Here is a 24,396-nt window from a genome sequence, read left to right as displayed (position 1 = left end):
TTCCTAATATGTTTCGCGCTACGAGCGCAAGCTGATTATGACGGAAATTATATTGCCGTGCGTCGTCTGTGTCGAATTGCCTACGTTTCAGTTTGCTGGATTTCTGGAGCTTATTTTAAATGAAACAATTTCGATTAAGCAGCCGATCTCTTCACAGAGGAACGATAACCATAGACCACTGATAACATATAACGAATATTAATTGACGTAGTGAACGGTTGATCGCGTGTTGATTAGCGATATCTAGCACAAATGATCATTTAGTTGCTCTTATTAATGATTTCGACCTCCTGGATTTCCTCTGGCTTCATATCCGCGTCACCCCAGCCCCATTTCATGTCCACATGCATATGATGATGAGAGTCGTCGTGTTCATTGTACCTGAAAATTGAAATTTCCGATTTCAAAATCATATCAATATTATCTTTCAAACAGTAAGAAGCGAAACCTTGAATCGTGATATTTTTGGAGTATCAAAAATTACTATGCAAAAATGGACGAGTTGTTTCCAATTTTTTGATTTTTAACTTTTTCGAAGTTCGCTCCTTTTTCTCCAAGATCAAAAGATCTTGGAGATTCTTGATCTTCTTGATCTATATTTGCCTCGATTTAATGAAAAATATTTAAAAATATAGAAAATTTGGAAAATTGTGATTGGAAAAATCGAAATTTTGCAGTTCGACGAGATTCTCTGTTTTAAGATATTAATAACGGTAATTTCGGTACTTAGTTCCATCGCCAGTTCTGATCGCTCGTCTTTTAATCGCCTCCACGGGGACGGTTTTCATGTCATACGCCAAACCCAACCGAGCACAGAAATCGATAAATGCGGTAGTGATGTTGACCTTATAGTCGCCGAGTTCGGCGGCTTTATAGTCCCACGGGAACACATGGTGGTAATTGTGCCACCCCTCACCGAATGCCACTATGGCTACGCTTTTATTTTCGGTCGGACCAATATTCCTGAAATTTATAAAGTAATGCTTTGAACAATTTATAAATTTCCTGTGATAACCCTGGAAATTTATACAACCCCATTTAATTCGATTTAGAATTTCATAGAATCGTATCTATTGCCTATAATGATTTTGAAAAGTTTTAAATGCAACGTTACAAAATTGTATAAACTGTGATAATTGTAATAAAATAATTAGAAATCAATCTAATGTACAACTGCAAATTTATAATATAATTTAATATACTTTAATTTAATATAATTAATATTTATATATATAAATTAATATATTTATAATATAATTTAATATCAGTAAATCAAGTCCTTCTGATTTTTAATTTAATTAAGTATCATAATACAATTACTATTGATCGTTACCCAAAAAGATAAAAAATTGTTAGAAATACAAGTAAATTAATCGCTTACTTGTCATAAGGTTTAGCGCCCCAGATATGAGCCGCAGAGTTCACCAGCCATGTTCCGTTCAAGCTCAGTGTGTATCTAGTTAGAGTGCTGTACCAGGAATTAAATAACGTCTCTTTCCAGAGATAACAGGGCACCCACACGGGAAGCACGAAGCATAATGTTGGCACCAGTAAAAGATACAGCCTGTAAAACGTCAAAGAAAAAGGTTCAAGGCACATCCCGTGTCGTAAACAGTTTTCATTTGTGTTTTTGACACGCATCAAGAGCTACTTTCATTAGAAACCAGTTGGCTTGTTACGCGATACTTAACACCACTAGGAGCAAGTCCTCCATTACGATTACTTTACAGATTTAACAAATATTTTCTACAATTTAATGGAATTTATTTTTATCCTCATAAAATCATCGCGATGAGTAATAGAATCCTGATTTTAAAGATCACTAAAAGTAAAAAAGTTTAACTTAGTTTTATTTATTTGTGTGCTAGCAAATATTTCTCAAACACTAAATATGAAAATGTTTTAGTAAAGAAAATCAGCAAATAAACGACTTAAATTTTAACGTGTGATTTTTTTCTCTTTTACTTTCTTTGAGTGGACACTGTACTTACCATTTTTAGTAACAACCATTCTAAATGAAAATTAGCTTTCCTTGTCGAGAATATTCCAGAAAATATAATTTTTCAAGGCTCAACTTTAAGATCTCTTTTCACTCCTTGCTGGATGATTGTTATTAGAAATGAAAAATTATAATTCGTAGTCATTCTTCACCTTCTTTGCCAAACGACGATGGGGTCGTTTTCGAGATCGCTCATGTCAACTGTGGCACCTTTCTTCAACACATCCGGGTGCTTTCGAACTAGTAGCCAGCCTACGTGCGAGAAGAAGAATCCTCGTTTTGCGTTATGCGGATCTGCATTGGTGTCCGTGAATTTGTGATGAACTCTGTGATCTCTCACCCATTCGTAAATGTGATTCTACGAAGCAATGTTGAAGTTTTCAAACGTTCTGATTTCTAGTAATATTGTTGAGGGAATTATTGGAACATGTTGCAATGAAAACGCGATATAAAATTATTCTCTTAGAGACACAAGAAGCCTGATCATGATCTCGATACACAAAAGATATTTCGAATCTTAGAATTATTTTTCTACGAACGATATGACAGGATTTACGAAACATCAACCATCAAGGATGAAAAGAAATATAGAATCAATTCGTATATGAACTGGGTAATTAGAATGCGAATTTTTATGTAAATCCATGTTTTATGAACAATATTAAAGAAGTAAATAATTTAAATATGAAGATTTTTTTCATTCTGTAAATATCATAACGATGCCTCGTACATTTTAAGTACTTACGTTTTAATTTTTTAATTTCTCATAAAGGAGAGAAAGCAGGGAAATAAAAACTCACTTGGAAGGCAATTGTCTGGAGGATCATCAATAGGAAACGCATGGGCCACTTCGCTTTGTACGTTCTGTGGGCCCAAAGTCTATGGGCACCAGCTGTGACACCCATCCCTCCAAGTGCTATCAGGCTGAAAACTGAAAGTATCACAGTTCATTTAATTCATTTTATTCCCCTACATTACATCTATATTATATTGTATTTCATTAGAATTCAACTATGCATATTACTTTATATCATATATATTTTTGTATATTTTACATTGTTTAAACTTGACCTATTTTCGTCCCCATTATACAATATTTTGTTTCTCTATTTCATTCTACTGCTTGAATTATACTTGATTACCTTCATTCTACTCTACTTTCTTTCTTATTAACCTTCGTTTTGTTACATCATAATATCAACATTTCCTACCTTATTGTGTTTCATCTTGCTGTCCTCTACTTAACCCTATTAATGGGTCCGCTATTTTATTTCATTCTACTCAACTTTATTTTTCCTCTATTTTACCTTATTATACTCTGTTGTTTATTGTCCTATTCGTTTAAATGACTCCACAGTAACTTACTCTATCTTGTTCCACTTAATTCTACTATAATCTATATACACCATCTGTCTGATTCTACTCTAACTCATTCTACTCTAACATAATATATCCTATTTACATTATTTGATTAGTCTATTTATGTGATTCTTTTCCTGTTTATTTCTGTTCTAGCCTCTTCTCCTTTAATTACACTTTATTTCTCGTTAACACGTTGTATTTGATTTCACGGAAATCTTATTGTACTTGACTCTGCTCTATCCTATCCTACTTTAACTTTTGTCGTGTTCTACCTTCTCCTGTTCTACTTACTTTCGCTACGCTTTACTCTATTTACGCTAGTACATCCTCATTTCATTCCGCTACTGTTCTGTCCCATTCTACATTAATTTCCCTCTACTTTCTTCCCCTTCTACTCTATGTAGAGACAAAATCTCTAACACGAAATTTCATTAAATTCAAATACATACAATTAAATACGAAAAATCATTTCCTAAGCTCCAAATAATTTTCAATCCGAAAGACTAGATCAAATATTTTCTCATATTCAATACCCATCAAAATATTGATCGTATATTAATTTATTGCAATTTAAAAATCCCTGAACTTATAAAAACGCATAATAATAATACCAATAATAATAACAATTGTATAGACACGTGATTCCTTCGTTCACAATGAACTCGTATAAAACAGTCAGAACAGCATAGTTTAAAATGCAACCAGATGTACAGGACTCTAACGCAGTTCACGATCACGCTTTCATCCCATCGATTTCTACCAACAAGAAAGTGAAATGTTGCTGTCGAAGATCTTCATTGTAATAGGATCTTCTCTACAATGTTGCGTAGCATTTACGTCTTTAGCGTTGGCGACTTAGATAGCTTTTTCAAAGTTGCAACCACGGTATTCGAGGTCATGCGTTCTTAAGATTTCTATCTTCAAAGTTTCTATATTCGACCCAGTTATGCGCGGCTGTTATTAATAACTGTAATCGCATCGTATAAACATGATAGCGGAGAGAAGAAGAAGAATATCGTCTAGTCAGGCAAGATGATCATTTTTGTAACCGATCGAATACGAAGCACGTGATGCGCAATACCAATTTCAGGATAGCGAAAGAATGACGTTTCTTGTGTTTCTTCTGTGTATTTGAGTTGAAATTGAAATTCTAGTTGTAAGAATTCCAGTCATTAACTTTCGATCTTTTTCTTTCTTTTCTTTTCCATTCGCCCAACGATTAACAATATCACCTATAAATAGATTGTATTTAAAAAAAAAGTTAAATTTAAAATTAATTTAAATTTAAAAAGTTAATTTTAATTTTAAATTTAAGTTTTAAATTTAAAAAGTTAAATTTAAAGAGTCATCTTTTCTTCTCAATTTTCTTCCTAAACTACATGCACGTTTCATCGAACAATTTATACTCACGCCATATAGTCGTCTGGTATTTGGCTGAAGTAAAGGCAAGGTATAATCCATAGATAGCTCCAATGTGAAGATAGGTGAATGCAATCACGTTTCTCCAAACGATTTTCCATTCATAGCTCGACTCGGTGTTCGATGACTTTTCGACCAGCAATTCCTGATTGTTCGTCTTCTCTGTCGTCGATTTCTCTTGATGAATATTTTGCTGAGATGCCTCCAAATATAACGTGGCCGATGTACCAAACAAGTTTGGTGCCATCTTGAACAATCTGAAACAGATATCGGTTTCTGTAACGTCTCGCGTATCATCGATAACATATACAGGTTCGTACAAAACAAAAGAAATCTTTCATCGACGAACGATCAGAGTGTCCTGTATTATTGTATATATTTTACGTTATTATTTTACGATCTAGAAAACCCTTCGTAACAGCTAAATAATATTTTTATAGCTTCGGAAGACTGGAAATTCAGCTCGGGAATTTTCTTGAACGACGTTCAACCAAGATGTCTATTAAACCAAAAACCTCGCCGGTATACTGTAAACAACGGAAAGCAATTCAGAAATTCGATATTCTCCAGGATTCTGGTTAATGAAAATGTTCCAACGTTTCACTAAATACTCCAAATCTTCCAACTATCCAAATACATTCAAAGTTTTCTACAGCCTACTTTTTAGATTCGATATATTAATATTAATATACTAATATTTAGATTCGATAATATAATAATATTGTGTAATACTTTCCAGCTTTATTAAATCAATTTTTTAAACAAATATCTAAACGTGAACATCATTGATCATAGTAAGTGAGCGAATTCGGAGTTTCGAAAAACTGAAAATACTCTGCTAAATCGCTCTAATGACCAATAATTATAAGTACGATCGACCACTTATAAGGAAAAATAAGATGTTCTAACAGGTGGACTAGGTAGGTTTTACACGAGTCACTTAAGGCGATTTAACGAGAGAGATGGTCTTCTTGGTTCAATTATCGATCAGGTATCGATCAAGGGCGAATCGTTTGGAAACGCGTGGTCTTTACTGGTTGCGACAAAACGTCTTCAGAATCGAGACCCAGTGACCTAGTAATAAACACTTTCAAAAAACGCAAAACCGCGAAGCGAGTCTCGTTCCACTTGCGACGCGTTTTTAGACGCGTGAAAGTTCGCACTCTATTGTGACTGCCAGATTAATCTCTAACGTGTGTCCAAAATTGTATTTTAGGTACATTCCACGTTTTTTTCAGTGTCTCTCGAACGATATAGACGACCTTTTTTTCGCTTTTTTCTTTTATCTGGAAGGAAAAAGAGGAGTAGTTTGTTCTTGAAATTGAACTTTCAGAATATTTTCAATTTTAGATGGCGCAATTTGAAGCATTTCGTCTTTTTTTTTTTGGTTTAATTTTCAGTTAACATTAGATTATCTGATTAAAAGTGTTAACTTTCGGAAATATTTTCTCGAACTACAATTTTCTGGTTGACACGGGTGGATTATATTGTTGAAAACGTTATTGCACATCATTGAAACGAGATTAAACGATCTACCACTGGACTAGATCTTCGATCATTTGTAATTGGTCGATTATACATCTGAAAACTGAGACATCCTTCTCGACAAGTTTACCAGTCGCTCAATTTAGTAGCAGATCTCTCCTCGAATCGCGTTATTACATCTTCAATTACGCAGTATCAAGTAGAAATAAGAATAAAATTCAAACAAGATTTAAGCATTCGAATGAAATTTTTTTCTCATGAACTCTCGCCTCATCTTCTTACATTCTTCTTCCTTACATGGAATTCGATTCATTGAAAAATATCAAACAGGGAAGGTTTATCGATCGTTATCATATGTCAAGTGTGAAGAAAATTTCCATTCAAGTTCCGTCGCTTCCGTGCAAAATATAAAATATACAAACGCATAAATTTTCGGGACTGTTATTGTTATAGTGTAGATATTTGCGCATTCATAAAAGTTTGACGTATGCAAAAATGTTTAGAATACGTAAAGTACGTGAGAATATATGAAATATTCAAGTAAAGTGAGATACTATTCATAATAGTTTCTAGTCGTTATACGCCACAGAATATTTAAAGCTTTAATCAGACTTTCCAATCATTCGTTTATAATATTTCAACATGCAAATCCTTCGCACCAGAAAAGACATAGGCTTAACAATCGCTCGTACGAGGACCTGAAAAACTGGGCAAGAAACGACTTGGGGGGGGGGGGGGGGGGGGGGGGGGGGGGGGGGGGGGGGGGGGGGGGGGGGGGGGGGGGGGGGGGGGGGGGGGGGGGGGGGGGGGGGGGGGGGGGGGGGGGGGGGGGGGGGGGGGGGGGGGGGGGGGGGGGGGGGGGGGGGGGGGGGGGGGGGGGGGGGGGGGGGGGGGGGGGGGGGGGGGGGGGGGGGGGGGGGGGGGGGGGGGGGGGGGGGGGGGGGGGGGGGGGGGGGGGGGGGGGGGGGGGGGGGGGGGGGGGGGGGGGGGGGGGGGGGGGGGGGGGGGGGGGGGGGGGGGGGGGGGGGGGGGGGGGGGGGGGGGGGGGGGGGGGGGGGGGGGGGGGGGGGGGGGGGGGGGGGGGGGGGGGGGGGGGGGGGGGGGGGGGGGGGGGGGGGGGGGGGGGGGGGGGGGGGGGGGGGGGGGGGGGGGGGGGGGGGGGGGGGGGGGGGGGGGGGGGGGGGGGGGGGGGGGGGGGGGGGGGGGGGGGGGGGGGGGGGGGGGGGGGGGGGGGGGGGGGGGGGGGGGGGGGGGGGGGGGGGGGGGGGGGGGGGGGGGGGGGGGGGGGGGGGGGGGGGGGGGGGGGGGGGGGGGGGGGGGGGGGGGGGGGGGGGGGGGGGGGGGGGGGGGGGGGGGGGGGGGGGGGGGGGGGGGGGGGGGGGGGGGGGGGGGGGGGGGGAAGAAAAAAAAAGAAAGAACCAAAAAAGAAGTAGAAACTAAAAAAATCAATCTAAACGTATCGCTAATCTTTCATCGGATTTCCTTAACTATCCACCAATTACGTGAAAGTTAAAGACGTTGTTCAGGGTTTGGACCGTGTGTAACGAATGGTCGTCCTAGTAAAAGTGCTCGACGATAGAATTCGAAATGAACGGTACATGCTGCGTATCCGGAAGGGAGTATTCGCAGAGAAAGGGGCCGAGTGACGAGCAAAGATCAAGATTCATAGAACGCAGGAGAGGGAAAAAGCAGGAAGAAAAGAAATGGAGTCTCGAGCTGGGAACAGGTTCTGCATAAAGGAGGTCAATGGCGCGTTTGAAGTCATTATCGATCCCCAGAAAGTATTCTACCCTGTCTCCTGTGTTTCACGCGACCTCGCCGACGCGAGGAAATCATTGTTTCGTTCGTGTGTTCGACGTATTATCGATGATAATGGGATAATAATTAGAATAACAACGGGGATGACAATTTGTCGCAAGAAAGCAAGCTTTCTTTCAAGGAACGCTAATGAGCGACATTGAAATCGCTGTTGATCACGTGCCAGTTGTGACTCGTTGCCTTTTTCAGATCCATCTTTGACATTGGTACGCGCGGTGCCGTTTGAAAAGAAGATGAATGGCGATTTCGAAATCGCCTAGTTAGCTCTCCGAGGGCTATTAATACGTTTGGAGAGATTACCGGAAACGCGAAAGCGAGCAAGTCGATGTTTGGAAAGAAAAGAAGATATTGGCCACGTGTCAATATCTTCTTGCCTGTTTCTGAGAATCAGTGCGAAGAAAATAATTTCAAAATATCTGTAATTTTGGGAAAATATGCTGCAATTGTTATTCACATTCCTGACTTCTTACTTCCATCCTATGCTAAACGTTAGAAGTTCTCTTATTTTTCGGAACAAAAATACGTCAAATATACATTTAGAATCAAAAGGTGGATCGGTAGGAAAAACATAGCAAGTGTCCGATAAAAGATATATCGATAAATATTAACATCGTTGATTAATGTCGACGTATCGCGAATGATGTATTTTCGATTTGAGAATCATTTGGAAATTTGATAAATGCGATGTTGCTATCATAACTTTCAATGTGAAATCATATGCACATACAAAGATCAATCTCGAGCGAGTACAGTTTAATGGAAATATATTCAGGTCAACGGTTGAACGAAACCTGCTTGTAATCGTCGAAGAACCGATTGAGAAACCTGGGTCAATGCGCTCCGGTATCCTTCGATCCCATAAACTTCCGTTTCGACTAACTTTGATTTTATAAATTATCGATTCCCTTCTGTACCTTTTTAATTTCTTCGTATATTTATATATGTACACATACGTGCAAACAGATATAACAAATAGAATCATGCGACTTAAATTTCCAATTGAATTCAAAGTCCTATTAAATCTATTAGATCTGATTCATACTATGTTACTTACACGTCCAAGTGTCCGCACTTCCTCTTAAATTTATTTATGAATGTAATCATTGAAAATCCTGACTGTAGAGAATTCGAATTTTATTCGACGTATCGTCAAAGTGCGTCACGAATAACTCTCGCGATATAAATGTGGACTCGTGGCTTTAAGTATCGAGATATTTGAATCGACCTTGAACAAATCGGCAGATCGATATCAAATGCTAGAATGCGAATTCCTCTAAAAAAAGAAAAAGAAATCACAGACTTCAGCGTATTTTCAAACCGAGAGCATTGTACGACTGCCCGATGTTGAAAGGTGAAACGATGTTGAAAAGGTGAAAGAAGAAAAACTACGAAGTCGACGATAAACGTTTGATTCGCTATCATCTAGAGATCTAGATTCTAGCTCATTGTCGCCAAGAAATGAGAATCGAGATGGAAAGAAAATTCCACTTGCAATTTTCATTTCGGTATTCCTACACAAATTTGTAATATTGATTTTAAATCAGAATGAATTTGTTGGTATTATGAGTATTCCAGGAGAAATGTATCTGCATCGATTGCTATAATAACGTTAGAAAACAAATAACGTTGAATGTATGAACAATCTTTAAGTAATCAGCCCGTTTCTCATCTTACCAAGTATCGAAATAAAAGAAAAATGGTATTATCGTATCGTTGGTGTTTCGCACTTTTTATCTTTTCTAATATATTACAGTTTAGCAATAATTATAGTACAACAAATCAATAGTAATAGTATACGTAATTAGTAACTAGTTCTACGTAATATTATAGTATTACAATTTATACTTTAACCGCAGAACGCACTAATAATTTTCGAAAGAAAACTCTTGGAACGATGCACTATACTGTACGCTACGTAGAAATTGGCACCTCGTGGACGTTAGATCGAGCTCGGTGAACTCGTAAAATCTACGATACTTTCTTTAAAAAAATAAAGCCTCTCGTCGTTAGAATCTCGACCATTCAATTTAACCATAACCAATCACGCGCACAACATCACCATCGTTCATTCTCGCCTCCTTTCTCCACGTAAAAAGACATTCTTCGACACTTTCGAATATTGTCTGGGATTCCAAACTTGAACAACTTTGAAAACTTGCACAAGTTTGAGATGCTGGAAAATTTTGCAAGCTTTCGATATTCCAAAACTTTGTGGAATCCAAAGGCACGAATTCACTCGGAAACATCGTCGACAAAAGTTCGCGAATTTTTCGAACCGATTTCTATGAAAAGCAAAATGAAAAGATAGTGTAATCGGGGAATGAGCTCGTGGCCAAAGCTTTCACCAACGAGGCCGTAGACAATACAAACCGCGAAACGAGCGAGTATCTTCTCATTGCTCCACCGAATTCTCCTTTGTACTGTCTCGCAGTCATCCTGTCGCAATCGTCAGATGTTTAAATTACGTCAGATGGGAGGCGTAATTACGGCAATCCACGATGGTGCACCGAAGGAATCTGCAGGCGACCAAGTATTTGTTTCTGATTGGCGACAGACGATCTCGAAACGGAACAGAGACGGATAAGTTTCGAAAAGGATAAGAATGGAATAACTTTTTATAGAATGCTACAGAAACGTGGAGATGCTGAAAGTATTCGTTACGCACGATTGTCTAGCAATAATTAACGCAACTTACCGTGAAAATAATAGATTTGATTTGTAAGCAGATTATCATGCGAAATGAACAAAAATAGCTTGAAATGGAAAAAAATTGTTGAAGAGTGATAGGGTCATTCTTCTAAATGATAACGAAGAGTATTCTATTGGATCTCCTTTTGGTAAAAGTAGTCGAATAATAATAGAAATTAAATTCCTAAAATGCATCATTTTTTCACTTGGCAGTATATCTCATATATCTATATATATCTGACATTTATTGTATTGTACATTCGATATTGTGTATTCGTACTACTTGCTATTGTACAATGTTATATTTGAAAATATGAAGCCCGTAACTTTCACGGGTTTGTGACGTTAAGAGTGGTCACGCGCTACCGACAATTCGCAAGAAACACGCGACACTTTTGTCGTTGTCGTTCGCATCAATCAAAAGTTCAATTTCATCTTCTGCTAATAACGTTATACAGGGTGGTTGGCAACTGGTGGTACAAACGGAAAGGGGGTGATTCTACGCGAAAAAAGAAGTCGAAAATATAGAATAAAAACTTTTTTTTATTTTTTTTTTTAATTTTTCGCACGCGTACCGAGCGAAAATTCAAAGTCGATTTTCTCGAAAACAAAGCCTCAAACGAAAAATTTTTATTCCATATTTTCGATTTCTTTTTTCGCGTAGAATCACCCCTTTTCCGCTTGTACCACCAGTTACCAACCACTCTGTATAAAAATAACAGTTTCGTCGTTAATACTCGTATGGCCTAAAAAAATCAATTCTAGCATTAAACGACCAATTTTCCAACGTACCAAACAATTAATATATCACCAATCTTTTTAATAGAATATCATATTTCATCGCTGTTTTGCATTGAATCAAAGTGGAAAATATTAATTAATTAAATCGAGTTTGGCCTTTTAAATAACCATACAATACCTGCCCATAATATATTCCCATATTTACCTCAAAATCCATTATGGACTTGCACATTTTCTAATAATTATTCATAGCATCGTATTTCATTTGAATATATTTAATATATTTGCACACAATGTCTACGAATGTTATTGTTGTTAAAAAATATTATACGGTTATCATTGAAATAATATAATTTATTTTTCATGAGTCGCTTATGAACATTTGCACGTTCTTTATACACCTAAGTTTTGTCCGCCAACTACTCATCTGCTATCGATATTTTGATCTTCGTTAGAATCTCGTCAACCAACATTCCATATAGTTGAACTAGTTTATTTTACTTAATTATTAATTATTATATTTAATTATTATATTTGTAAAGTTTATATCTGACATCGTTGTCTAAACTTGTTTCTAATTATTTTTCAAAAGGACAAATAACAAACGTGTTTTATATAAAATTCCGTATGTGGTTCACAAACATCAAATCACAAATAAATCATGATTTTCAATATCTTCCTAAAGAAATATCAAAATGATCTTGCTGAAAGAAGAATATAAATTAATTTGTTAAAAATGTGATCCACGCTAATAATAAAACATAAAAAACGATTGAGCATCAGGCGTCCAGAGGTGAAATAGTGAAACGACGAGAAAGACAAACATGGAAATAGATGAAATGGTTACGTTCGGAGTTTTGATATTGATCAACTTGATTGGACAAACAACACCGAGGATATGAAACGAAAGTTGTTCGAATTAAAAACAGGGGATAAGGAAAATCGTGATACGATTCTGCGCGTCGAAGACTCGATATCAAAATTGCAAATGACCTCGCTTCTGTGTTGCGGATCTTCAACGACGATTCAATTCCAGTCTAGTAAGCAGACACTGAGAAAAGTATGCCGTAGTTATATATGCCCCGAAACGAAACGGATTCGTTCAGAAATCTGCAGGGAAAAGTCTCGATATTTTGAGTCTAAGAAGAGAAAAAAATAAGGAAGAACGTCTTTCTTCGAATTTAAATCAATTTCTTTGAAAATAGATGTCGAAGATATTACAGTTAAAATTAATAAATTTTGCAGTAACATAGCGGATAAAACGAATAGACAAAGTACCTAAGATTTGGATATAACTATAACAAAATAATATAGATATATTTTTTAATGTTAATTTCGTTCTAGTGTCAATTCGATTAATAAATAATTTTATCACGATGTAACGTGATAATAACGTAATAGTAACGTAATGATACGCATAACGCGCAACAAATTTTGTTTACTGCTAAGAAGATGTTATAAAGATATCGTAGCATCGAAAACGAGTTTAGAAAAAAATATTAATATGGATTTCATTTAGAAGAAAGGAAGTACAGTGATCAGAATCATATAATACACGTTTATAGAAACCTCAACCTGAATGAGAATGCGTTATGATTTGAATGGATGAGTTTTGAATTTTTACATTCGAGTATGCTTCTCTATACGATCCCATTCTCAAAAATCTTTTCAATTTATATGTATTAACAAACAAATGAAAATTCGAATAAATAAAACTGCAAAACGACATAATGTCATATTTTCGCTTCTCCTATGAAATTCCAATACGCGTTAGTATCTCACGCTGCGAACGTAACAAAGCATAGACGCCAATTACAAAAACATAAATTCACTTCTCTAATATTATAAAACTTTGTCTATTATAGTTCTGAAAATATTATTATACCAATACCTTTTTTACGAACCCTTCGAATATCATGTCACAAGCTATACAGACGCTAATTACGTTGTACATCGAAGTTGTAATTTCGAAGAAAATTCTCCTACAATGCAGATTCCTCTATCGCGGTTTTACTCGGTTTTTTCTAGATTCTGGATTTTCATATTTCTAGATTCATGTCACTAAACTCTACCGCTAGATCAGTGTGTAATCATTTCAAATGCAAACAGATGTGGACGGATAAGTGTAAAGAACTATAAGACAAATCCATCCCTAGGGATTTAATTATTTACTGTCAATAAACCTCTCCTTAACATTTTTCCCTTTCTTGAAACGTTTCTGATGTTCCGATTTTCCCCTAGAAAGTTATACAACGATAAAGTGTCAGGAAGCTGTGTTACAGAGACCCGTTTTCCCAGTTTCTTATCAATTCCGACTGATGGACGTTGGCAAAACTTCGAGACGATGACTGAACTGAACGTCCTGACACGTATGACAATATGAACGAACATTTCAGGAATATTTCTTCTGCGTTCACGTGTTCTATCTATTTGCATGCGTGTTAAAAACGTTGTCATAAAATCATTTAATTAAATGCACGTGACTCTTCCGACGAAACAAACAATATTCTTTCGTTTGATGTTATGTTGTTTCGTTTATGAATTTTAAAATTTATTATATTTGAAAATGTATGATTCAGCTGAGAAAATCGATGTAAATCGATTTCGAGAGAATCGTGCTTTCCTTCCAATAGGATAAATCCCGAACGTACATGTTACACAAATAAAGGAAATTTCGGGGAATTGAAAACGAGGATTTCATCTTTTGAATCTCACAATTCCTTATAAATAATTCATGTTATGGATTACTATTACGGTTCTGGAACTTGTAAATTTTTAAAATGGCACATGTTCTCGAGTTGAAAAAGAAAAAAAAAAGGAATTGAAAATCTTAAAGTTCATCGAACACTTAACATAGAGTTACGTACAACGAGGATATACGAAATTTGAGAAATTTCAAAATGAATTTACTTTGATAGGAAAAGCGATCTACTTTTCGAGTGACTCGAACTCTCAGTGATTAAAAATAGCCTGTTTTTTTTAATAGAAATAGATTTTGCTTCCTAAAGTTAACTGCGATTGTTCGTTCTTCCTACCTTCCTTTTCTCATCGAGAAACGAGCACGTTAGAAGCCTGATTCGATGAAATTCGAAACCTGCTGGTTCGTGAAAATATAAACCGATCGCGAGGAAATACGAACTTTGTCGTTGTTGCAACTTTTATTAAAAAGACATCTTTGAACATTTATAAAAAAGGCATCTTTGATATTACGTGGCACGAAGATCAAGTTGTCTTTATACTTTGATAAATTTGCCGCCTCGGTTGAACGACAGCTTCGAAATAAAACGAATTTTATATTCGAATCAGTCGATTGTCGATCTTAAAAGATTCATTTTTTCACGTTCACTCGAATAAAATTTGTGTCGTGCAATCGTCACTGTATAAGAATTTTACTCGAAATTCCATACTTCAATTCTGCATCGACATGCGAATTAGCAAGCTACGCTTGTTACACAGCAGATTCATAAAAATCGCGCAATTCTATCGTTAAATCATCTAACTTAAAATCACTGTTTCGTATCATCCGAATCTAAACAATAATACTCGACCCTCGTTTATAAAAGTTTCCGTTCTGTTCCTATCCTTTGGTAACCCAAAATTTAAAAACCCTATCATCGCAGTTCGTCAAAATTCTCCATTCTCGCCCTTCGATACCGTCAAACGTTTCTTCACACGAAACCAAGCAGAATGTATCGAATTCTCCGTGCACTAGGTAAGCTCGAAGAAGAAAGCTCGAAATTTGATTAAAAATAAAAATACAAATCTATGCTGCTGTTTATCCAAACAGTCGATAAATTTGCCAAACAACCTGTTCAACTCTTTTTCCCACCAACGAATCAAACTTAGAACGTAAGTTAAAATAAAAATTTGCCGAAAAAGTTGACACCATTGAAATGCCAACTAAAAATCCTATATATCCAGAATTCCGATATATATCGAACAATTTGCTAAACGTTGCTCGAACGAAATTCAAAGTCTCGAAGGATAACAACGACTTACTGTTGTCGCTCGTCGCTAGTTCCCCCGAATGATAGAATCCCTTTGGACACGATGTTGCTCTAAGGACCTGATCCGAAGTAGTCACCTAGGCTGCTGATGATCCGACCTGATGGCGAGTTCACTACGAAATACGGAGATGCAAGAGCGTATGTCCCACTTATCAACTCCGCGACGACCCATAAAACCACGTCGACGAAATCCCCCACACGATCGGTATGTCGGTGTGATCTGGACATGGGAAAGAATGTTCCGATAGGAAACGGTGCCGTTTAATGAAGTATTAGTCGGTGTAGTGAAGTAGCGAAATATAGGAAATGATTTGAATGGTACGCGCAGGCTCTTTGTTGCGAGAGATATCGATGGTCTTCAAAGTTGGAAAGAGACTCGACGAACGGCGCTCGATGTACATCGAACTGTACTGTTTCGACAAGTGTAGAGCCAATGAAGCGATTCGCTTGGGCTTGCAGTCTGCGAGTGAAGAAGAAAAATATTTTGGACTTATTATTATTATTATTTTTTTTATTTATTTATTTAAGAATTTTTAGAATAGGTCCAATTTTGTAGTGCAGTGTAGTTTAAAAAGAAATTTTCGAATAACTTCGACTATAGTGTTCGTTTCTGCGGTAGGTTCCAGTTGAATCGTGAATTACGTCGGATAATTCGTACTTCAGTTCCAGCGTAGTTTAGAAGATATTCTTCTTAGATAAACTGGAATTCCTTTTTCGGCTGAATTTGGATTACGATAAATGTAATTGGAAATCGTTCTTTGGTATAGTTTACGAGAAATCTCCATGAGAGATTCGAGAATAGTTTGAATCAAGTTTCATGTTACGTTGGAAGAACAGATTGTATTAAGGTAGCCTTTTTCGGTGGCTATTTCCAATTTCCTATTTTCGAAACAGCCGATTTGAACGTTGTTCTTGCCGTTGGATTGCGATTCTAAGTGCGTTATAAATATCTTCAAATTGTTTAAAAAATTCAATAAAATGTAGGTTGGACAGAAATCATTGGAAATCCTACAGTGTTTACTGGAGAGTTGGTCTCGCGCAAAACAACATATTTATAGCTTCATTTCGCTTTCATATGCTCCTCGACGTGGAAAATGTCAAAGAAGAAAGAACCGAATAAAAGGATGTAAAATCGGCATTTCTATCGTTTCGTTTGAACGTCGCTGTCTTTCAGTTTAAACGGTCAAACGCGAAATAGCAGACGAAAGAGGCTTAAAGGGACATTGAGTAATATTCGTCCGGTGTCGTGAACCGAATAAAGGAAATCCTCGGCTGACGTTCAAGGCGAAGCGTTCATACAAAAAAAAAATTTCGTCTCGTTACCGTAACAATTTGCATGTCTATTCGAGACACGTATGAAATGAATGTAACACTGTTCGACGGTATTAAATCAATTTGACCACGATAAATAAAGGGACCGTTCAAAGAGCTTTGACACTGTCGGACCGAGGTTTAAAATTAACATTTAAATTAGCTCCTTAAGGAATACCAAGCATTATTTAGACGAGTATTCGAAAAATAAAGAAAAGATGTTTTCCACAAAACGAAAAATTTCCTTCCTTGTTCCGTGGCTACTAATAGTATTACTCCATGTAGAGAATCTAATGAAAACACGGTGAATATAATATATGATTTATGTTCTGCGGAAAGCCGCTCGACTGATTTAAAGATCAATTAACTTCCAATTAATCATTCGAATGATATCGTATAATACATGTATTAGCATCGATTATTTTTTAGTCTGTATATTGTAAATATTGAAATAATAATAATATATATGTCATAGAATAATATAATTTTTATTGGAAATAAAAAAATTATATTCTATACGTTATGACGTATACGTTCTAAGGCATCGTATTAATTCATATTCATGTACCACAGAGAGGAAGGACTATGAAAGATAAATTTGAAAGAAATAACAAACATGTATGTACGTGTGTATTTATCTTGAGTTGACGAAAATTGATGGAATCTAGTTTCTGAGTGGGCCATACAGTACATAAAAATTATGCTAAATTATCCATTCCAAGTAAAGGAGTAAAAAATTCGGATCATTTGATTTACTGTTGCCACCTAACTGTAAATTCATAGAAACCTAGAAAAAAGCTTAGGTTATAAATGCATCTTTGCAATATAAGAACGGGAACGTGGTTCAATTCTCTGACATAAGTGCAGTAAGTGCACGAAGCTCGAGCAAACGTGTAATCAGTACGTCGTAAGTTTCTTAGCGATCTGTCCCACTGATTTTCGGTCGTTTCCTTGTTTTTTTTTCTCTCGTGTCCCAATTCCCTCTGTTCTTAGAAATTTAGAAGATGTAAATATCTACAGGCAAAACACGCTTGCCACGACGAAAGAAAGGAAGTATCGAGGACGAGAAGGAGACCGAAGAATATCGTGAATTATTTTTAGGTGGAATGTAAATCGTGATCTACGTGTCAAAAATTGATGCACACTGTTATTTCTACTTGCTATCAGCAAAGTATGTTACAATATGCAAATATCACATGTAGAAATACGAAAGTAATATAAATGTCAAATAAACAATTATATAGGAAATCGCTGATTTTTAAATAATAGTGTATTAAAATGATAATCTTTTCCGCGTGAATAGTTTCATACTTTTATTACAACAAGTAATAGGCTGTTTTTTCAAAGCCATTTAATTTTCTGCTTCATTAGCATTTCTTCCAATGTTAAAAAGTCGCTATTCTTATGCAATCTTCATTGTATACCAAATAGTTTGTTCTTCGTGTATTAGATTTAGTAAAATCGAAAATATTTGTTTAACGCGCAAATACTTTAACACTTCGTTCAGAGGGAATTGAAAATTAAACTGATTGAAGTAGAATTAAACTTAGAATCTGGCAAATTCTGGAAGAAACGCACGTAATATTTTCTATTTCGCCGGTTTACTAAAAAAAAAAAAATACTGGCAGCGAATGACAGTGAATAATAATGCGAAAGAAAAGATCAATTTTCCAGCAAATTAGTATTCAAATCATCGTCGAGATAATAGTCTGTAGATTTTAAATGTGCCTAGTAAAATACTGCTTTTCCTCAAATAGAAACGTCAATGTACCTCGAAGATCATTTTTGCAACAAACGACGTTTCTAAATTCAATAACACAAAAAAGTAAACATTTTTATTCGACTCTCTTAAAATAAGTTGGATGATTCATTTATTTAGTAAATTTCAGAATCGAGCTTCAGCGCCTCGTGAATTACTTTCAGGACAGACGAAATTCGCAAAATCCAATTATTCCAGAAAGTAGAATATCCGACTCAATTTTCTCAAAGGGAGTTCGGATTGCTCGATCATTTGAAAGAGATTGTTTCGTAAATCAATGTCAAAATATTCCACTGGTGAAATTGCCATAGTAAACAGAATTAACATAGTAACACAGGTGCAAATGTGCATAATGTGCAATTGACACAATTGTCGTTATTGTCGATAGATATGAATATTTCTATATCCATCGTTGACACATGATCGATCGATTACGTAAAGCTGATATTCAATGATCATTGTTAAACGTTTCTCACATGCATTTGTTTCTTAATTACGATTATTGACTAAGTTTTGTGACATTTTCTAAGAACTTTCGCATTATTCACGAAAATATTCACTTACGAAATGTAAAATTCAAGTAGAAAAGTGAACTTGCGAAAGTATGACTAAACGTTTCAAGACTAAATTATTGGAGCCGTTGTGAAACTGCATGATTTATCTCCGATTATTTAACAAATTTATAAGAACAAAGAGAAATAGCATTATAAACTCTGAATATATTTCGACCGTAAATCAGTTTCGTTTAAGAAAAAGTCACAGTTCGTCTTCGTCGATAGGAAGGCTGATGTATCGATTAACATTCTTCACTCTTATTCTTCTTCTTATTCTGAATATAATAAAGTTTAATCGATATTAATTAACATTTAAAAACGCAAATAGACAAATCGAGGATAAGAGTAAACACCAGTATGGATAGGAGATAAAATAAAAAAAAGACATTGCAAGAAATAATCCAAAGTTCGCTATGCATGTCTCAACGATTCCATCGCATTGATCGGGTAAACAGATATTTGTTTATTAACGTTGTTAAATATTATTCCATGAGAACGCAATCAAAATTGTCTTTCAACCGATTATTAATGGATAAAATAAAGTATAATAAATAAAGCATATAGTAATAATAAAAGAAAAGATAATAGTTCGGTCTCAACTAGCAAAACGCGTGAACATTAAAACAACAAATGGGACATAAGCGAAAAAGAGAAAGAGTACAGTTACAGAACAAATCGAAAGAGTCATTAAATCAAAATAAAGAAGGACGCTGACCGTACAGCCGCATTTCAAAATGGCATCAAGTCATTACCATCGAATATTTCTGATTTCTTCGCGGTCGTTTTGCTCAACGGAAACAAATTGTTATCGATCTCATTGAAACTATTGGCGCGCGTTCCAAATAATGAAACACTATGAAAAGTTCGCCTGCAAACATTTGTCGGGCATAAACTTCCATTGCAATGGCTAACATTGAGTCATCGATCAGTCAATAGCGCGGTTTCCGGTTAAAATCGCTCTGTGAAATGGTTGAGTATAGCTCATTCTTCGTTACTACATTTATGCAATTTCATTCTTGAATTATTAAAGAAAGAAACAGCTAGCTACCTTACGAATAAAGATATCTCTCTGAACATTTGTAATTTATATAATTACTTAATTACTTTTCGTAATATCATTTGTAAAATATAATACTTGCAAAATTGGATTTATCAAAATTCTTCCAATGGCAAACTGTTAGTCGCAGATCGAAAACTGTCTCGAATAGTAATCGTGTTGTTTCGCACGTATCGGCTCTTATCGATTTCGCGGTAACAGTCAATTTACATGATAGTTATCAATATCAGGCTCGAAAGAAAAATATTGATCCGTAAACGTACATACCCAAAAGATACACAAGTGAATTAGTTTAAGAGACAATATTAGGAACCAGAACAAGAGATGACTTCATCCTCGCACTTGATTTTTCGCCAACGAAAAGACAAATGTAAATCTCTCGCTGGAAATAGGAGGAAACTATTTGCAGACGTTTCTTGATAATAGTTCCAAAATTATAAATATATAAAATAGAATTGTAAATACATAAATATAATTTTGGATTTACTAATAGAATAATTATCAGGATTATAAATATATAAATGTAATTTTCGAATTACTGATAGAATAATTATCAGAATTATCATCCATATATGTACAACAAACTATCAATGTATCTTATCGTTGGTATTTTATCTTTCGTTCGTCTCTAATTAAAGTCAAATAATTATCATTATTTTCCTACAAACGCGACCTCTCGTCAACAAGTGATTATAAACGGGAATGAAGAGAATGTGATTTCGAGTCGAGAGGAAAAAATGTATCCTTGACCTAACATTAAAATGGCCTAGATACGCGAATGACAGAATATTCGGAAGCCAATGTATCAGAATCTAAATCTCGTTCGAATTTCCACGAAAATTACATTAGAAATGTTATTAAATATTCGGATACTAATCATACGAATTGTTATCGATAGATTAGAGATACGAATTTATATTTTTATGCCAGTTAATTGGAACTAAAAGCTGACAGTGTCTTCGATTGCAAGTATTACGAAGTACTCAGAGATACCATAATAACGAAGAGATACTAACGTACAGCTACATCTGACACTGAGAAACAGGTGGCGAATAAGTGCGGCCACAAATTGCATAGAAATATCGATCTCTCTAAATACCTAACTTGGGATGAAAACTACCGGTCCGGTATACGTATAATATTCGAAACCAAACGCAATTAATAATACAAGTTAAAAGAACTATGAATAATCAATATGAGAAATCCGACTGTCGCCATAAATTCCGGATAATCCTAACTCTAATAATTATTTTACCACAAATAAATCACGTTTAAAGGAGCAAATGCGATTAATTTTATTAATTAAATCACATTCGGTACCAAACCTAACTACTGTCCCAAGTTTCGAACAACGCTATCATCGATAATCATAATCACAAACTTGCGTTAGTGTTGCAAGATTAAATTACTCTGCGAACCAAGACAAATTAACATCGCGTTGATCAAGATTAGAAGTCACTTAGCTTGTAGCACAGGATTTCGCGTATCGCACTGTAAATCAACTTGACCTACAGCCAGAAAACGAGTTTCAGCAGTTCTTTTAATATCATCCGCGTCCATATCGAAACGCAACAAGTACCAAGAGGCTGGCGAATAAATTACAAGCATCGAGAAGCACAACGAAACGTCCTTAACGGCTGCTCCAATTATCTTAGCAACGAAAAAAGAAAGATTAGTAATGAAACTTTCTCTGGCGATCGAATCTGATCGAACCTGTTCAATGATCCAGTGTAGTTCGTCGTCGACGAAGAAGCAGAACACAGAAAGGATGTGTGTGAGGATGTCTGTAGAAGAGCATGAAAAAGGGAACACGATGTTCAGAGATGAAGTTCCGTTTCGAACGAAACCAGCTGGACTTTCGAGTTGCCCTCGGGCAATTCATACGTGTTAAACGGTACTCGGCTCTCGTACACATTTGCTATTACGCGAGAGAAGGACACACGGCTGGTTTAGGTTGAAAATAAAATTGAGCGAGTCTCGTATAATGCTTTAGAAAGTGTACAGTTCCAGCGGACGCGATTCGCGTGTCAGAGATTCTGCTCCATTGACACATGACTGAGAGCTTTTTGCTAACAAAATGTCGTTGTAGCTAATCCAAGCTCTGCATTCGTTGTTTTACACGAGGTTGTTTCGTTAAAAAGTTCGGAAAATATTTCTTCTTAGCGGTGAATAACGAGAGTCTGACGCATGATTTGCGGATAGAAGAACTTTCCACGTTTGTGGTTTTGTCAATATCAGGCATGGTATTCAGTGCTTTTAATAATAATATTCTTGCTAGCGAAGATCACCGAAGCACAGGTTTTGTCTTTCAAGCTAAAGGCGGTAAATAATGGAAACGAACAAATTTCTAAGATTGGAAGCAAGATGATATATTTTATGTTCGTGTTAAGTTTACGTGCAGCTATTAAAACGACGAAACCGATCAAAGTTTCTGCGAACTTCTTCGATTTAGCGTTTAGTTTCTATGATATTGTATTATTTCGCGATATACGCATTTAGCAATTTACTTTCCTAGAATGCGAGATTACAGGCTTTAGCTCGACCAATTAACAATTAATTACTTTAATTGTGACGAACGGTATGGCGACGTTATTCGATTTACGGTTCTATAAGCGTTCCACGAGATGAATATGCATGGATATATTGTGTCGTGAGTGAACGTTTGGAAAGAATAAAACGTATGGGAATGTAGATCGATAAGCATAATTACAAGTTGAGATAAATATAAGTGAATTGGAAATTATAAATGTACGAATATCGTTACTATCTGCAGCTGTCTATAAGCGAATTCCTACATAAAAGTTGGCAAAAATATACAGTAAAATAACTAGTAGCTGGAAATAAAAATTTAAGAAGTTTGAAACATCGTATGAGCAAAATCGTGTCTCTGCCCGATAATTAGTAATTAAGTCCACGTACACATGCATGGGACGTGAAACCAGATAAAAGCAAAATTTTCAAACTTTCTTTATAAGAAAGCAGACGAACATTGAAGCATCTTTATGTGGCAATAGCTTTCCCTCGTTTAAATAACTTTTCCTCGAAATAATAATAATATTGAACGTTACAATAGACGCAGCACCATTGGAGCATCGTGTGATTTAATTTCTTCGCTTATAACATTCGGTCACACTAGTGAATTATAAATTTAACGAAGATGATATAAAAGATTTTATAATTATAATAATATAATCGTAAACTGTAACGTAATATATATTATATATTATACTGTTGACTATTAAGTGAAAAATATTACAATGTATTATCGTGCAAAAATTTTGTACTATACAAATATTAACAGTATATTATAAGTATATTATACGTTAAGTTATACGTCTGCGTAATTCCAATACAATATTATCAGTATTTGTATAGTGATAAATTTCAATATTTTACATCCCTCAAGATGTTACAGCAATCAACTGCTAGAAATGTGGAATAAGGCTAGGTGTTCAATTCTACTAATTCGACGAGATGAGATATTATATGAAAAACAAATTGAAATTAAAATAGAAGTTGCTTTTCATGAATACGTGCATTATTTTTCAGCGACTAACGACACACTGTTAAAGATACTCATAAATAATGTTACCTGTCTCGCCTAGGAAATGAAAAAGATATTCCGCGATTCTTGAACAATGTGCTTCGAATAAAAATTGAACTCTTTAATTAACAAACTTCCCACATGAATTTTCACGAGACATTAACTTCAGTGCAACGCGAATAATGATGAAAATTATCCAAGTTAAATATCACGACCGATGTTTAACAACTTACACAACACAAATTTCACCACCCGGTAGCTTGTTAATCCTTGAAATCGCGTGTACAATTCACTTCGATACTATATCCTATTTATTTCTATGAATATCTCCCATCATCGATCAAAACGAACCCAATGTTATCCACTTGAAATTCAAACAACAAACAGTCACGTCAATTATCACCTCGATACGATTTATCATAACCTAGCAACAACATTATCTATGAGCAATCCTTAACGTGCAATTATATACACTTCCTAATTCCAGAGTAAGTAAATCACCGATATTTGATCAGATAGAAAAACCACCTTCATGGATCACCCGGTGAAAAAATCAGTCAATAACTTCGAATCAGTATGGAAAACGAGCCTAACTACGCTGTGATAACCGGGGTTGCGACCATCGAACCACCCCCCCTCAGCTCGACTGCGG

The 24,396-nt window shown here is 36.1% G+C and overlaps 1 protein-coding gene across 4 annotated transcripts; it reads right to left on the bottom strand.

Annotated features, from left to right (window-relative positions):
- Nucleotides 1-24,396, bottom strand: LOC100747108 ((11Z)-hexadec-11-enoyl-CoA conjugase). 4 transcript variants are annotated; one of them, XM_033322897.1, is made up of 7 exons: nt 24,273-24,396; nt 4,772-5,037; nt 2,800-2,930; nt 2,152-2,357; nt 1,382-1,564; nt 727-963; nt 1-381 (listed from the first exon to the last, which is right to left on the bottom strand). In XM_033322897.1, exons 2-7 carry the CDS (start codon nt 5,025-5,027, stop codon nt 261-263), a joined length of 1,134 nt encoding a protein of 377 aa, XP_033178788.1. In that variant the 5' UTR covers nt 5,028-5,037; nt 24,273-24,396; the 3' UTR covers nt 1-260. The 4 variants fall into 4 exon arrangements, with proteins under 4 accessions (XP_033178788.1, XP_033178789.1, XP_003492441.1 ...); XM_033322898.1 differs by lacking the exon at nt 24,273-24,396 and adding an exon at nt 23,793-24,233; XM_003492393.4 differs by lacking the exon at nt 24,273-24,396 and adding an exon at nt 15,512-15,685.

The sequence above is a fragment of the Bombus impatiens genome, unplaced genomic scaffold, assembly GCF_000188095.3.
Source record: "Bombus impatiens unplaced genomic scaffold, BIMP_2.2 scf_0724, whole genome shotgun sequence".
In the NCBI taxonomy this organism is placed as follows: domain Eukaryota; kingdom Metazoa; phylum Arthropoda; class Insecta; order Hymenoptera; family Apidae; genus Bombus; species Bombus impatiens.
Note: the sequence above shows the minus strand (reverse complement) of the source record. Positions and strands in the feature narration are given on the sequence as shown.

Coding starts and splice junctions, on each gene's coding strand:
- LOC100747108 (XM_012390097.3), bottom strand. CDS start 10,518: ATGACTGCGAGACAGTACAAAGGAGAATTCGGTGGAGCAATGAGAAGA. Junction 1,565..2,151: donor ATCGTCGTTTGGCAAAGAAG/GTGAAGAATGAC, acceptor GACGTTTTACAG/GCTGTATCTTTTACTGGTGC. Junction 964..1,381: donor GGCGCTAAACCTTATGACAA/GTAAGCGATTAA, acceptor TATAAATTTCAG/GAATATTGGTCCGACCGAAA.